We start from the raw sequence: 12,251 nt of genomic DNA, 5'->3' as shown, positions 1-12,251 counted from the left end.
CTGCTGAACACGGGGAAAATTTGGCCACCCCAGCATTTCCCTTAAAACCAGCGTGAGCTCACAACAATGTTTCAAATGACATTCTTTGGTTCTGTTTAAGAAAGAGATGCAATTTGTGGAATACTTGTTATGAACAGATATTTCAAGTGGAGAAATAATGGGACTAGGATATATTTAAAGAAAAAAGAGTAACTCAATCTACATACCACTCTTGGAAAGACATAACACCACCCAATATTAGTCTTTTAAGATGATGTAATTTGGACAGCAATACTTCACAAAGAAAGAAAAAAGAACAGTAAGTACTAAAACAAAGGGTCTGAAATGCCTCCAAAAAGTCACCTTTCCTCATCTCACTTCTGCAGAAGTACTTCTAAATAAAGTTGCAGTACAGATCACTTAAATTATATTTATTTTTAAATACAAGTCAGACTGCTTCCCCACACAAACATTGTAGGTGGTTTAAAGTTCAGAGTACTGGTAGCTTCTCAGGGCCAACGAGTTCAAGAACCTTCATGATGTGAGCCTGCACAATTCAGGGTAGCATTCAAGTTTTAGCCATATGTCTCACAACTTAATATTCAACAGGAACAAAAAAAAATTCGTACCACATTTATTCAAGTGGCCTGGCTAGCAAGCTTCTTAAAAGGGTATTTTTGTGCTGTGGATATTTTAATATAGCTCAAGGTTTAGTAAAGTGTGTCTGAGACCAAATGCTGACACCTGACATGGAAATGCTGCTAATTTAATCATTTACAGACTCATCACTTGAAGTAAAAGCTTCTTTTTCTTACCTCATGTATGCATAAGCACCTAATAAAGCCATCTTATCAAAAAGAACAAAAGCAGATGTGAAAGATCTGCTTCTCCCAAGACAGCCATATAATGAAAAAATAGCTGCTTAAACCTCAGCAATAAATGCTCTTAGGTTTGCAGTCCACATCTGGCCACAGCAACACTTGATAACAGAGAAAAGAACATACTGTACACAATATAATCAATCCATCTAGTCAATGGAAGAGTGAAGAGGCCAAAGACAAGAAGGTATAAAACACAGTGATAAAGTGTCTTGCAGGAGTAATGAAACAAGCTTGGTCCAGCACTTTGAGTCCACAGACAAAATACTTAGCTTGTGTTTTATCATCTTGTGAGCTGTTTATTTAAACAGGAAGACCAGAACAGATTTTGCTCTTTCAAACAGCCACTAATAATGTGAGATCATTCCAACTGCAACATTAATTTTAAAGACCAAAGGAAAACCCTGCTTAAAACTCAGTTCTGTTCCTACCTGCCCATCCTGACCCACGTGAACTTGATGTATCTGCAGGTTTCCCTGTAAAAGAAGAACATTGACAGTAAACATGACTTTGGAATTTAAGAAGTCATTCTGTCCTACACGAGGCCTGTTTCTCATCTCATTATTAAACAACTTTAGTATTAAGGAAATCTATTAATTTAGAAAATTCTGCTGAGGGTTATTTTGGCAATCCCTCTACAATTGAATGGTCAGCACTTTAACCACAGAGGATAAACAGCCTAAAAAGCAAGGAGGTTTTTCAGCACCAGAATGTTTTGCTTTATGCAAGTGACTGTATAATGCAAAGGATTTTCAGGCAAACTTTGTTTGCTGGCTTTTGAGGCAAGATCTTTTTGTTTTTTCCTTATTTATATAAAACTGCAAATTTAAGCCAAACCCTTAAGAAACTAAATTTAGCTTTCTAACACTTTTACATGTATGGAGTGCTATCTACTATTTGTGGTTATAAAGCTACTGCTTGTGCTGATAGATTTTTTTTTTATTTTAGCACAATTCAATACCACAGACCAAGATAGTTGTATTATGGGAATTATACTACTACTATCAAAAAAAAAAATCTCAATAATGTCAAGTATTTTAAAGGAAACTGTAACCACAAAGTCTAAAAAAGGAAAGCGGTATCTTTACAAAATGAAGTTTGTATTCACATGCTCAGAAAGGTCTTTCCAAAAGTACACTTAGATTAAGAAAAACCAGCTTCCCAAACCCAGAGGCTTGCAGTGAAACAGCACATTTCTTTGAGGAAAAAAACAGCAATTCTTTGATTTGCATGTTTTCTGCAGTTTCTCTCCCTGGCAGCACTTCATCTTATTTGAAGCTGTGTACATTGTAATAAATTTAAAACCAGATGTTTTCATCTGTCACGGACAAATGCAGTCCTTAAAAGTCCTACATATGGGAACTTCAAATGAAGCCAACAGACACCAGAGTGTGCTTGGACCACAGCATCAATTACAACTGGTAGTTGCTGAATCCTAGGTTTTTAAGTTGCCCTTTACCCCAGAATTCCCTCTTTTACTGTTTTATTGTAGCAGACTGTATGTTCCTTCAGACCCAGAACAGTTTTATCCTTCCCTATTTCTCTCTAGCTCTGACAAGCTCTTTAAAGGAAATTGCCTTTAACTATAATATTTATATAATATCTATATAATATTTATTCTACAACAGCTCCCTGTGTTAACAGTATTCCTCCCCACCAAAAGTGGCTTTATGAGATGTGATTTAAGGTACTTTTGAAATTGATTAAACTAACTCACAAGCAGCTATGCTTAACATCAAATAAATAAAACTCTGCAGGGGAATCAGATAAAAATTGTATTTTGCATTTATGTTTAACCTTATTTTGCTATTGATTCTTCATGTAAACAGACTAAGCACACAAGAAATCTAACAACAGTCTTAGTAGCTAGAAGTCTTTATCCATTCTTAAATAACTGACAATAGCACTCAGGTAAATTCAGCTGCCTTTAATAGCTGTTCTGCCTGAGTAGGGAAAAAGTCAAAATGGGAGGGTTCAGTACTGGATTTATCTATTTCCATTCTTCTGTACTATTTTTACAGAAAAAAAATTATGAAGTGCAAACACTGCAGTGCCAGATTACTTGATCAGTAACAAAGGTAAATCACTTCTATCTGCAATATAGCTTTACTAGAAAGTGTCAGAAGGTTTCTCCAGCTCCTGTTCAACAGTTCCCACCTTTAAAAACACTGAGTATTCTGAATGCTTTCAGTTCATAAACCTCAAGTTTATGAAGTTCAAAAATCATTTCATTTCTCAATAGCAGCGCAAGCACCTAAGCTGGTTTCCTATAATACCCTGTAATCACTAAATTTCCAGTGGAGACCATTAGCTACATACAGTTAGTGTGATGCACCCAGAGAGCTGGTCAAGGGGAAAAAAAAACACACACAAACATACACCTCCCACTCTCTACCCCTAAAACACAAAACAAGCAAACAAAAAGAGACTAAACTCCCCCAGACAGAGATTGCATATTGCATTTACTGCCATAAAGTCCTCTTCATCCTGGCTCCACCACATCCTCTTGCTCCTACACTGGTCTCTACAGCCCACTGTAGCAGATCTCAGAGGTACATTTTAGACTTGGGGTCCTAAATTCTGGCCAACATCTGCTCCACAGGCACCCAAAGTTTTGGCTCACCTCGCTGTCCTGTGTGATTTGGACCTGCTCTCCTTGAGGAACCTGGGCTATGTGGAGATGGCCCTGTGGGATCCGCAACAAAAGAAAACACCAAGGAGCATCAGAGGAAAATCATAACTAGAGGAAGAAGTTATTACCTTGGATGCAATACAGCTTAATGTAAGGAAGCAAGATGCTTATTCCATTTAAAACAAAGACAGTTTTATATTCAGTGCATCCACATTTCACCATCTTTTTATGCAAAGTATAAGCAGCGTGATTCTGAAGAAAAAAATATTGATTTTCACAGAAGAGGAAAGAAAATAGGCATAATAATAAACAACATTTATATAGCACATTTCTCTGTAAACAAAGCATCTGTGTTATTGACTGATGCACACAGCATGGGACAGACTTGCTTTGGTAGATGAGCATTGCTCCCAAAACACTCATCTCATTTAAAGACCTTGGAAACTCAGTTCTAACTACTCAGAGTGAGGCTTTAAAAGATATCTGTAAGTAACCATATATCCTTGTACAGTCACATAAAGTACTGCACCATGTTCAACACTATCTCTCAAGCTGCTACAAATTGGCATGAAGTCATTAATTTGAATGCAGTTACACTGGTTTATGTTCGTGGAGAATCTGTCCTAACAGTTTTAATAATGTTAATACTTTGTATTGCTGGCCATACCCAGCCCTTCAGAATGGTATCAAACCTACCATTTGATCAAAGCATGGATAAGAGTGGACAGAATTCCTCCTGCATCCTGACTAGCCCTGCAAAGTCTTTGCTACTGTGATTTACCTGAAGGGAGATTGGATTCTAAATAACCTACTTCAGGGTTCATAATGCTTTGTGTTCATTTTAATATGTCTGCATGAGACAGAGATTAAAGATAATCATTTGGAATTCTGTCAAAGGCTCTTCTTATTTTATAACACAAGAACAATTGCATGTGATTTTCAAAGAAACACAGATCCCTCTATTTCAAACAGTTTCATTTCCTTTGGAAGGAAACTGTCTATTTATAGGGAGAAAAAACATACTGAGAGTATCACTCTGACAATAGGGACTGTATATAAAATTATAGCACAGCCCAGTCCATGTTGAGATTAGAATCACTTTCCCTCCTTAACATACAGCTCTCAGGGCTCCCAGGAAAAAGCAGTGAACGTTTAGAAAGATCCATTTACAGTGTTTTCTAAATATAAGCAATCTTTTTGACTAAAGGGAGGGGGGAGAAGGTCACTGTATTCACCTTTGTATCGTGCAGCATTCCAAAGAACTGCTCACTCATCTTTTGTTGATACATACCTGGCCTTTGAGGAAAGTCCTGTCAGTTTGTTCAAAATTCAATTCAATACTGTTTGGATTTTTTAAAACATATATTGTATAACTACCTACTACCTTGCTAAGGACTCTGAGCCCTATCTGCATGTATTGTTGGTCATAGTGGATTCCTTCCTGGATTCCACAAATTAAAGGACAGTTTAGAGGTCCAAGTCTTCTAAACGAGGCAAAGTTAGATGTATAAATATAACCATTATGGCTATTATATCAACATACTTCATATCATTTTCCCTTATACCTTGTCTTTCAAGACTTGAAAATTACTTTTCAGTCAGTCATCAATTAAGTCTCAAAAAGATCCATACAGCAGTTGAGAAGAGAACTTCTTTAAAATATATAGGGAAAGCAAGAGACAAAGAAATTCACATGATAGTACTGTAAAGTTAAGGCAAAAGTGAAGTGAAAATGGAACCTCTGCACCCAGTTCCTGCAGAAAGAGTTGAGTCCTGGCCCATACTCAGACTTCTGGGTAACTTCAAAATGCTATTTCTTTCTACTTTTTTTTTGTAAAATTTAAATTTAAAACAACCCTTGTAGTCAAACTGTGGCACACAAGAACTAAAGCCAAGGCAGTTTTTCAGAGTACACAAAAACCATATATAAAAATAATCATGGCCTGAGTTATAGCAGGAGTCTCAGGCTCAAAAAATGTCAATATTTAAAACTTGTGTACATATATCTAAACAAATACACATGTAAAGCATTCAGCTAACAGATGTTAAAAAATGGCTGAGAATGCAGGGGTTTAAGTGAAAATAAATATATGCATTGTCATGTGAAAGTCACAGCTGGCACTACCTCTAAAGTGTAAATCATATGCTTAGTAGGTCTGTGGTTATTGTTATGGCAAATGCAAACAACCAGATAGAAAGTAGTCAATTCTGCATACAGTAATGAACTTATTTGCAGCAACTGTGTTCCCAAATACTACAGGAAGATTTTTGTCAAATAACTCTAACAATTTTTTCAGAAGTCTTCAAGGCGTGTGTTCTGACAATCATGTTTAAGAAGTGACACCACTTTAAAACAAAAAAACTAATTTCAACTGCAGCAAAGTTTGCAATAACCTAGATTGTTTAAATGGAATAATTTAGAAAAAGTTGAGTACATACTACTTGGACTTGTCCATCTTCTCCTATTTGGTGGATCTGAACCTGCTGAGCGTTGGCTAGTGTGTAGTGCAGTGCCTGTGGCTGGTTCTGCTGGATCTCGTTAGAAGCTGAAACTGAACTCTGTGAACCCTCTGAAAAGAGAGAAAAAATCCAATTTTATTATATGTGTGTATCTCATGCCATGCAACAAGGTAGACTTAAAAACTGTGGAGAACAAGTGCAGCCAGTAGACGCAGCTCATGATACGTTAATATTCTGACACGTGTTCTTTGCTCACCAGCTCCTAAGGAGTTCCAAAGGCTACTTTGGAGGCACGTTTAAAAAGCATCTTTTGAATCTAGATGAAAGGTTCTCCAACTGTAAAAGTCACATCACAGCAAAACCACAGACAGCTGCAAAGCAGTTCTACGCTTCCTTTTGTGCACCTGAGAACTATCACTGCCACCACCACAAAGGTTGTATCTGAACACCCACCCTGTAAACTGAAGTTAGCATATAAATAAAGGATCTCTCTCAACTGTTTTTCAAGATCTATCACCTATAATTCGTACTGACACACAAGCCTGGAATTATTATTCTTTTTAGCCTCAAAATGGCAGGTTGATTTCTTGACTTAGAGGAATTTAAGCACTACCTCACATTGCAAAGTCAGTCCTTCTGAACATGTCCCTAGAGAAGGGAAGACACCTGGGTGTTACCTCTGGTTAACAGTGACAGTCACCAGTAAAACCACTGCATGATTTCTAGAGGAACACAACTTTTACTAGAAATAAACACAGCACAGATTCATTGCTGCCTTTTCCAGCAGCAGAGTAAGGATTCTTACAAATCTGAGAGGCAAATGGCAAGTAAAAAGAACTAAATTCTTATATTTTTTCAGCATAAATGCACTCAAGTATGTGTTTGGGGATTTTTTTGGAAACATGACTTTCTTAATGTATTTGGTGCCAGTGATACTGAGAGATTCATAATGTCAGTAATTCTGTACTGCAATGGTGAGGTGGAATACAATGGACCAGAGACTACAGCTTTGAATGGGTCTTCTTACAGATTAAGACACCTTTAGCAGGTAAATGTGTCACTAGATACCATACATCCTGCTAGGAAACAGGGGAAAAAAAACAGGGGCTATCCATGACACTTTTCCAGCAGGTGAGACAAATTCAAGTCCACACAGCCAGCAGAAACCTTAAAACTTCCCAATATCATATTAATATCCTACTAGTATCACACTAACATCCAACATCAGTCTTAGTTTTTTTTCCTTTATTTTTTTAATTTGAGATATTCTGGAGAACAGGCTTGTCCTAAAGGGCTTTTAGAAGAGTATTTTTAGTATCTGATGAAATACTTTTCACACACATTATTCCTGTAAACAATTTTAACATCTTTTTTTTGCTATGCCAGAAAAACACGTTGAATGAAATCCCTGAAGCATGAAGTGTGTTGCAATTTTTCTAAATTATTTATTGCTCTGACAATGAATTTTGTGCTATAACATAATGTAAAGCACATTAACATGTACTAACATTCAATACCACAGGGCTTTTGAGCTGTCCAAGCACCGGAAACTCTAATGAAAATATTTAAGAAACTCTGTCACTCTGCTTCCATTGTAGATTGTTTCCTTACAAGATTCTGTATTGCTTAAATAAGCACTAGCTGGGCCTCATCCTGCTCAGAGATGACTGGTGGCTGATATATTCTGATTTTTAAAATGATGGTTTGTTTCTTAGAACCAACACAGCAGGAAGCCATGTTTCATACAATTTTAATACCTGTAGTTAATACTCTAAGATATATACTGAACAACTATGTTAGTTTTGCAAGAATGAGCTTTATCCACTTGCACAAATATTTTAATGGAAATGTTCTTCAATAAAATCATCCATTTGGGTTCTTCTTAATCCTGTCTGCAAATGTTTGTGTAAGAAGACAATTTTGAGTTTTAAATCTAAACAGGGGAACTGGAAACTAACTCAAAACCACCGAGCTAGTATTTACTTACTTGTTGAAAAGTTTAGCTGCTTAACAATTCAACTAGACAGCTCTAACTATGTTAACAATCTGCAAATACATAACTACAACCAGAACACGTAGGCAGTAAATGAGCAAAACAGAACTACTACATGGTTTTGCTGTCCTTTGGACATACCTCTTTAATACCTTACATTTGACTAGGAGATAACTGCAGTTTGTAATTCCTTAACCATAGTCCTGTGGCTTAGTGTGCAATTCCAGTATTTCCTGTGCTGTTGTACAATGCAAGCTTGCTGTACAGAATTCCAGATGGGATTAACAAATCACAGCTGGCAGAAAAGTCCTTTACCTAGTGTGAGAAACTGCACTGTCACCCAAACACAAATGGGATTTGTTCTGTTTCTGACACTGGAGCATGCTCTTCACTGCCAGGGACTTTGTCGTGGCCACTGGAACTAACAGGTATTCTAGAGATATCACTCCCCTAAGCCTCCTTGTCTTTCACTTTTTCTCTCATTTCCACAACTTCAGTCCTAAGAATATTTTCTGCCACTTTCTGTAACTTTCATTTTACAAATAGCATTCTGTTAGGATGCTAAGTGGCTAAAGAAGCCCACTGTTCTTCAACTGGCTTCCTCCAGGCTCCCAGCAGTCCATTCTGCTGGGCTTTAGGATTCTATGATTGTCTTTCCATCATGCTTCCCAGTCTCCCACTACATAATTCAGCAGCTGAGTTGAGTTACAACTCAATTTCTAGTCAACCTGCAGTGTCCAAAAGCATAATCCTTCAGTCAGATGTGTGCACATATACACAGCTGCACGTGTACCTATATCAGATATCAAAAATATATATTTATCTATATTTTATGTGCACATATTGAAATACATTTTTAACTGTAAAGTCCGAAAGCCTGTATTTGTAAACCACTTTCTGCTTCACAGATGCCAGGAATTATGACACTTTTCAGAGGTGGGAACAGGAGACATGGACTGAATGCAGTCACACTGTACATCTCACATGGTCACCTATAAATAGATCTCAGCTTGACTTCACTGCACCAACCCCAGTCAGGTTTTCTCTCTATTTTTGTTGGATTTTGGTGTTTTGTTTGGGTTTTTCTCTTAGGAAGAAAGAAGAGAGAGGATTCAACGGTGTCTAAAAACAAAACATCCTTTGTAAGTATTCTTCTTCCCTTCTAAATCTCTGAGCAGACAAAAGTAATATTTGTCCATTTTTAAACATTCCCCATTAAAAACAAACACAAACATGAATAGCACACAGCTTGAATGGAGGATATGTCAACAGTGATAAATCAGCATCATGTAAACTATCTAGCCTCACATTTACAACTTTGATATATTAGAGAACCCCTGGCACAGAGAAGCTCTACAGCTGAACTCAACGCTTTGAAATTCTCCTCCACGCTAGCTGGCAAAATCACCTCCACTGAAACAGTTACTTGTGCCACATTCTCAAAGCTAATCTTCTTCAGATATTGCCAAGCAAGATTAGATTTGTCAGACAAATATCATTTGCAACTGTTTCAAGAATATGTGTGATTAATTCTCAATGAAGATCGGTTTTAAAATTCCCTACTTCAAAGGCAAAACCTTTGGCATTTTATAATTCTTCCCTATTCTACTCCATATTTATCAGCTGAGCATCTGGCTTCTCGTTTTGTAGGAGGTACAGATTCTGTAGCAGAGGGATTCATGCTTAGCCTCCTTATTCCAAGGTTTTTTCCTAGTGTAGAAGCCTCCCAGCCCCACGCTTCTGCTCACAAACTCGGATGGATTTTCTTGCTTCCTTGATGTGTAGTCCCAGCAAGGAAAGGTTAATGGCCAGATGCAGCAAAAAGCAGGAAAAACAGCATCACTGAAGAATTAATAGAAATGAAACTGTATACTGTAAACCATTATCTCAACCTGACTCATCCAGCGCTAAATGCCTCCAATTTTGCAGAACAGCTTTGAAGATTTGGCTGCCCATCCACTTTTATATGTGACATCTCAGCACAGACTGAGCACTTCAGCCTAAATCTACATATAAATCCCAAAGTCATAGAACTAATTAAAAATTCCAGCATGGAAAACAGTGATAACAGCTTTAACAATCTTAAGAGAAATTAAAAGAAAGGGAGAAGGCACTCTTCAATTAATCCTCCTCTCCAAAACCTCATTTCCTCCTGCCTTCCCTCCACAGACTGCTAACGTTTTAAAAAGAACATCTAGCTAAATTATCACGGCAGCCATGTGTACAACTTGTCAGGAAATAAAAAAAAAAATAAAAAAGAAGGAAAAAATATACATTAAGGACCAAAGTGTTGGCTTGGTGAAAAGCAGAGCAAACCGCTGCTATTAATACCTCGACTCCAACAAAAGGCAACAGCCTCAAACAGAAGAGCCAGAGAAAATACGGAAAACCAACTTTGGTCAAAATAGAACAGCCTGCCACAACAACTTCATGCAACCCATAAATCTTGTTGCTACTGTAAAGCTGCATAGTTGATTAAATGTCTAACAACCTCAATATTTTTGGGGTGAAGGACAGAGAAGAAATTCGTTCATGTTTTCCTACCAGCTTCCTTAGACACGTGTTTGCCTGCAGAGCAGTTCCTCTTGAGCTCTTAGCACTTGTAAGTAATTCAGAATCATTTATTATGTATGGAATAACTCATAAAAATCACAAAATCACAGAATAGATGAGGTTGGAAGTGATCTCTGGAGATCAACAAGCCCAATGCCCTTCCTCAGAGCATGGACAACCAGAACCAGTTCCTTCAGACTGCGTCCAGGTGGATTTTGAGTGTCTCCAGGGGTGGTGACCCTGCAGCTTCTCTCAGCAACCTGTTATTGCATTCAACCACCCTGAAGATTCCTCAGAGCCAGAGAAATCCAAGTCACGTCACAAGCAGGTGACTTTCAGGCTATTTTTTGGGTTTTAGACTGCATTTTTTTAAAAAAAAAAAAAAAAAAACAGCTCTGGAAAATCAAGTCCCCTAACTCACAAGGGAGGATGGCCAGCAGGTGAGTGGCCATGCTGATTTGAGCCTATTTCAGGACTCAAAAAAAATATTTTCTTCAGTGATATCTAGAAATGTTCAACAATTTTCCCTGCCCAACAGAACACACTAAGTTATTCTACACTTTCAGCATGCCAGCATTTAAGAAAATACTCTTTAACACAGAAGAAAATGATGCTCCTCTGCACCACTTGAAAATACCAACAAGTTTTTGCTGATTGAAACATGTATTATACTAAGTCAAAATGGAAAGCTATCTTGTTCTTATCAACCCCAAGAGATAGATGATGAAAAATATTACTTCAAGCCAATCAAATACAGAAGTTTTAGACTTGAGGATTGTTTGTTTGGGTTTTTTTTTTGGTTGCACCTCTCAGTCAAAATTTAATCTGAAATATTCTAAGTTCAGAAGTGGAAAAACCTTATCAAGCTCTGCAAAAAGTTCATACTAGGAACGTGGTGTTCATTCACTCAGGCTCAGGATGTTGAAATCATATTTAAACCTCTTAATGATGTTTTCAGAAGAGCTCAGCTGCCCAGCAGACACTGTGATACTATGTGTCTGCTCAAGGCATCTGCTGATGGCAATCCGGCATCTAAGAAAGAAAAGCTTTCTGGAGACTATGGGATTAGCTTCTAGAGTAAACCCTGAAACTTCCCTAGGAAGTTATCATCACTTAGCTACAAATCAGTGGGTTTAAGCAGTTCACAAACAGCTTAGCTTTTTTGTATTTAACCTGTTAAAAGGGGAGTGTGTGCAGATTTTTTCCCCCATGTGACATAATCCAAAGTGCTTGGTCCCAAGCCAGAGCTTCTCAGGACAGCTCAGAGAACATTATACCAGAGATCACGCTGCAGATTCCCCACGTCCTTCACACAGCAGCAAATCACAATCTTTTAGGAGCCTTTTTTTTTTCCCATTATATCCTCTGTGAGAAGCAGCTACTATATTCCACCCGACAGATAAACACCTCAAATGCCTGTTCTATGTGAATTGAGATGGAATAAGACATCATTACTCAATGAAACCAAACCCAGGTATCCTGCAGACAGCAGCAACCACAGCTGGGTGGAGACCTGACAGAAAGCACCTAGAAGCTGATCCTAACAGCTACAACTTCACAATAGTGGGAACGACAGTTTCTCAGGTAGCTGAATTTCAAGGCTCACCTTAAATTGCCCCCTGAAACAAATGCTACTATAAAAACTGTCTGGGTTCATATGTAACACTTTAAAAAGCTGTATTTGACAGCTATGTTGTCATAACTGTGAAATACAGACCTCCTTTACTTCAGAGCTGTGAAATATTACTTCTCTTTC

The 12,251-nt window shown here is 37.6% G+C and overlaps 1 protein-coding gene across 1 annotated transcript in view; it reads right to left on the bottom strand.

Annotated features, from left to right (window-relative positions):
* Window positions 1-1,288: 1,288 nt before the first annotated feature.
* Window positions 1,289-12,251, bottom strand: part of BANP (BTG3 associated nuclear protein) — a gene marked incomplete at both ends in the record, with an annotated part of 65,829 nt that continues 54,866 nt past the window's right edge. The window contains 3 exons of the mRNA XM_008946456.1: window positions 1,289-1,333; window positions 3,481-3,543; window positions 5,929-6,059. Coding sequence (XP_008944704.1) covers window positions 1,289-1,333; window positions 3,481-3,543; window positions 5,929-6,059 — 239 coding nt within the window. The remainder of the gene's footprint in view (window positions 1,334-3,480; window positions 3,544-5,928; window positions 6,060-12,251) is intronic.

The sequence above is a fragment of the Merops nubicus genome, unplaced genomic scaffold (assembly GCF_000691845.1).
Source record: "Merops nubicus isolate BGI_N331 unplaced genomic scaffold, ASM69184v1 scaffold11968, whole genome shotgun sequence".
Lineage (NCBI taxonomy): Eukaryota > Metazoa > Chordata > Aves > Coraciiformes > Meropidae > Merops > Merops nubicus.
Note: the sequence above shows the minus strand (reverse complement) of the source record. Positions and strands in the feature narration are given on the sequence as shown.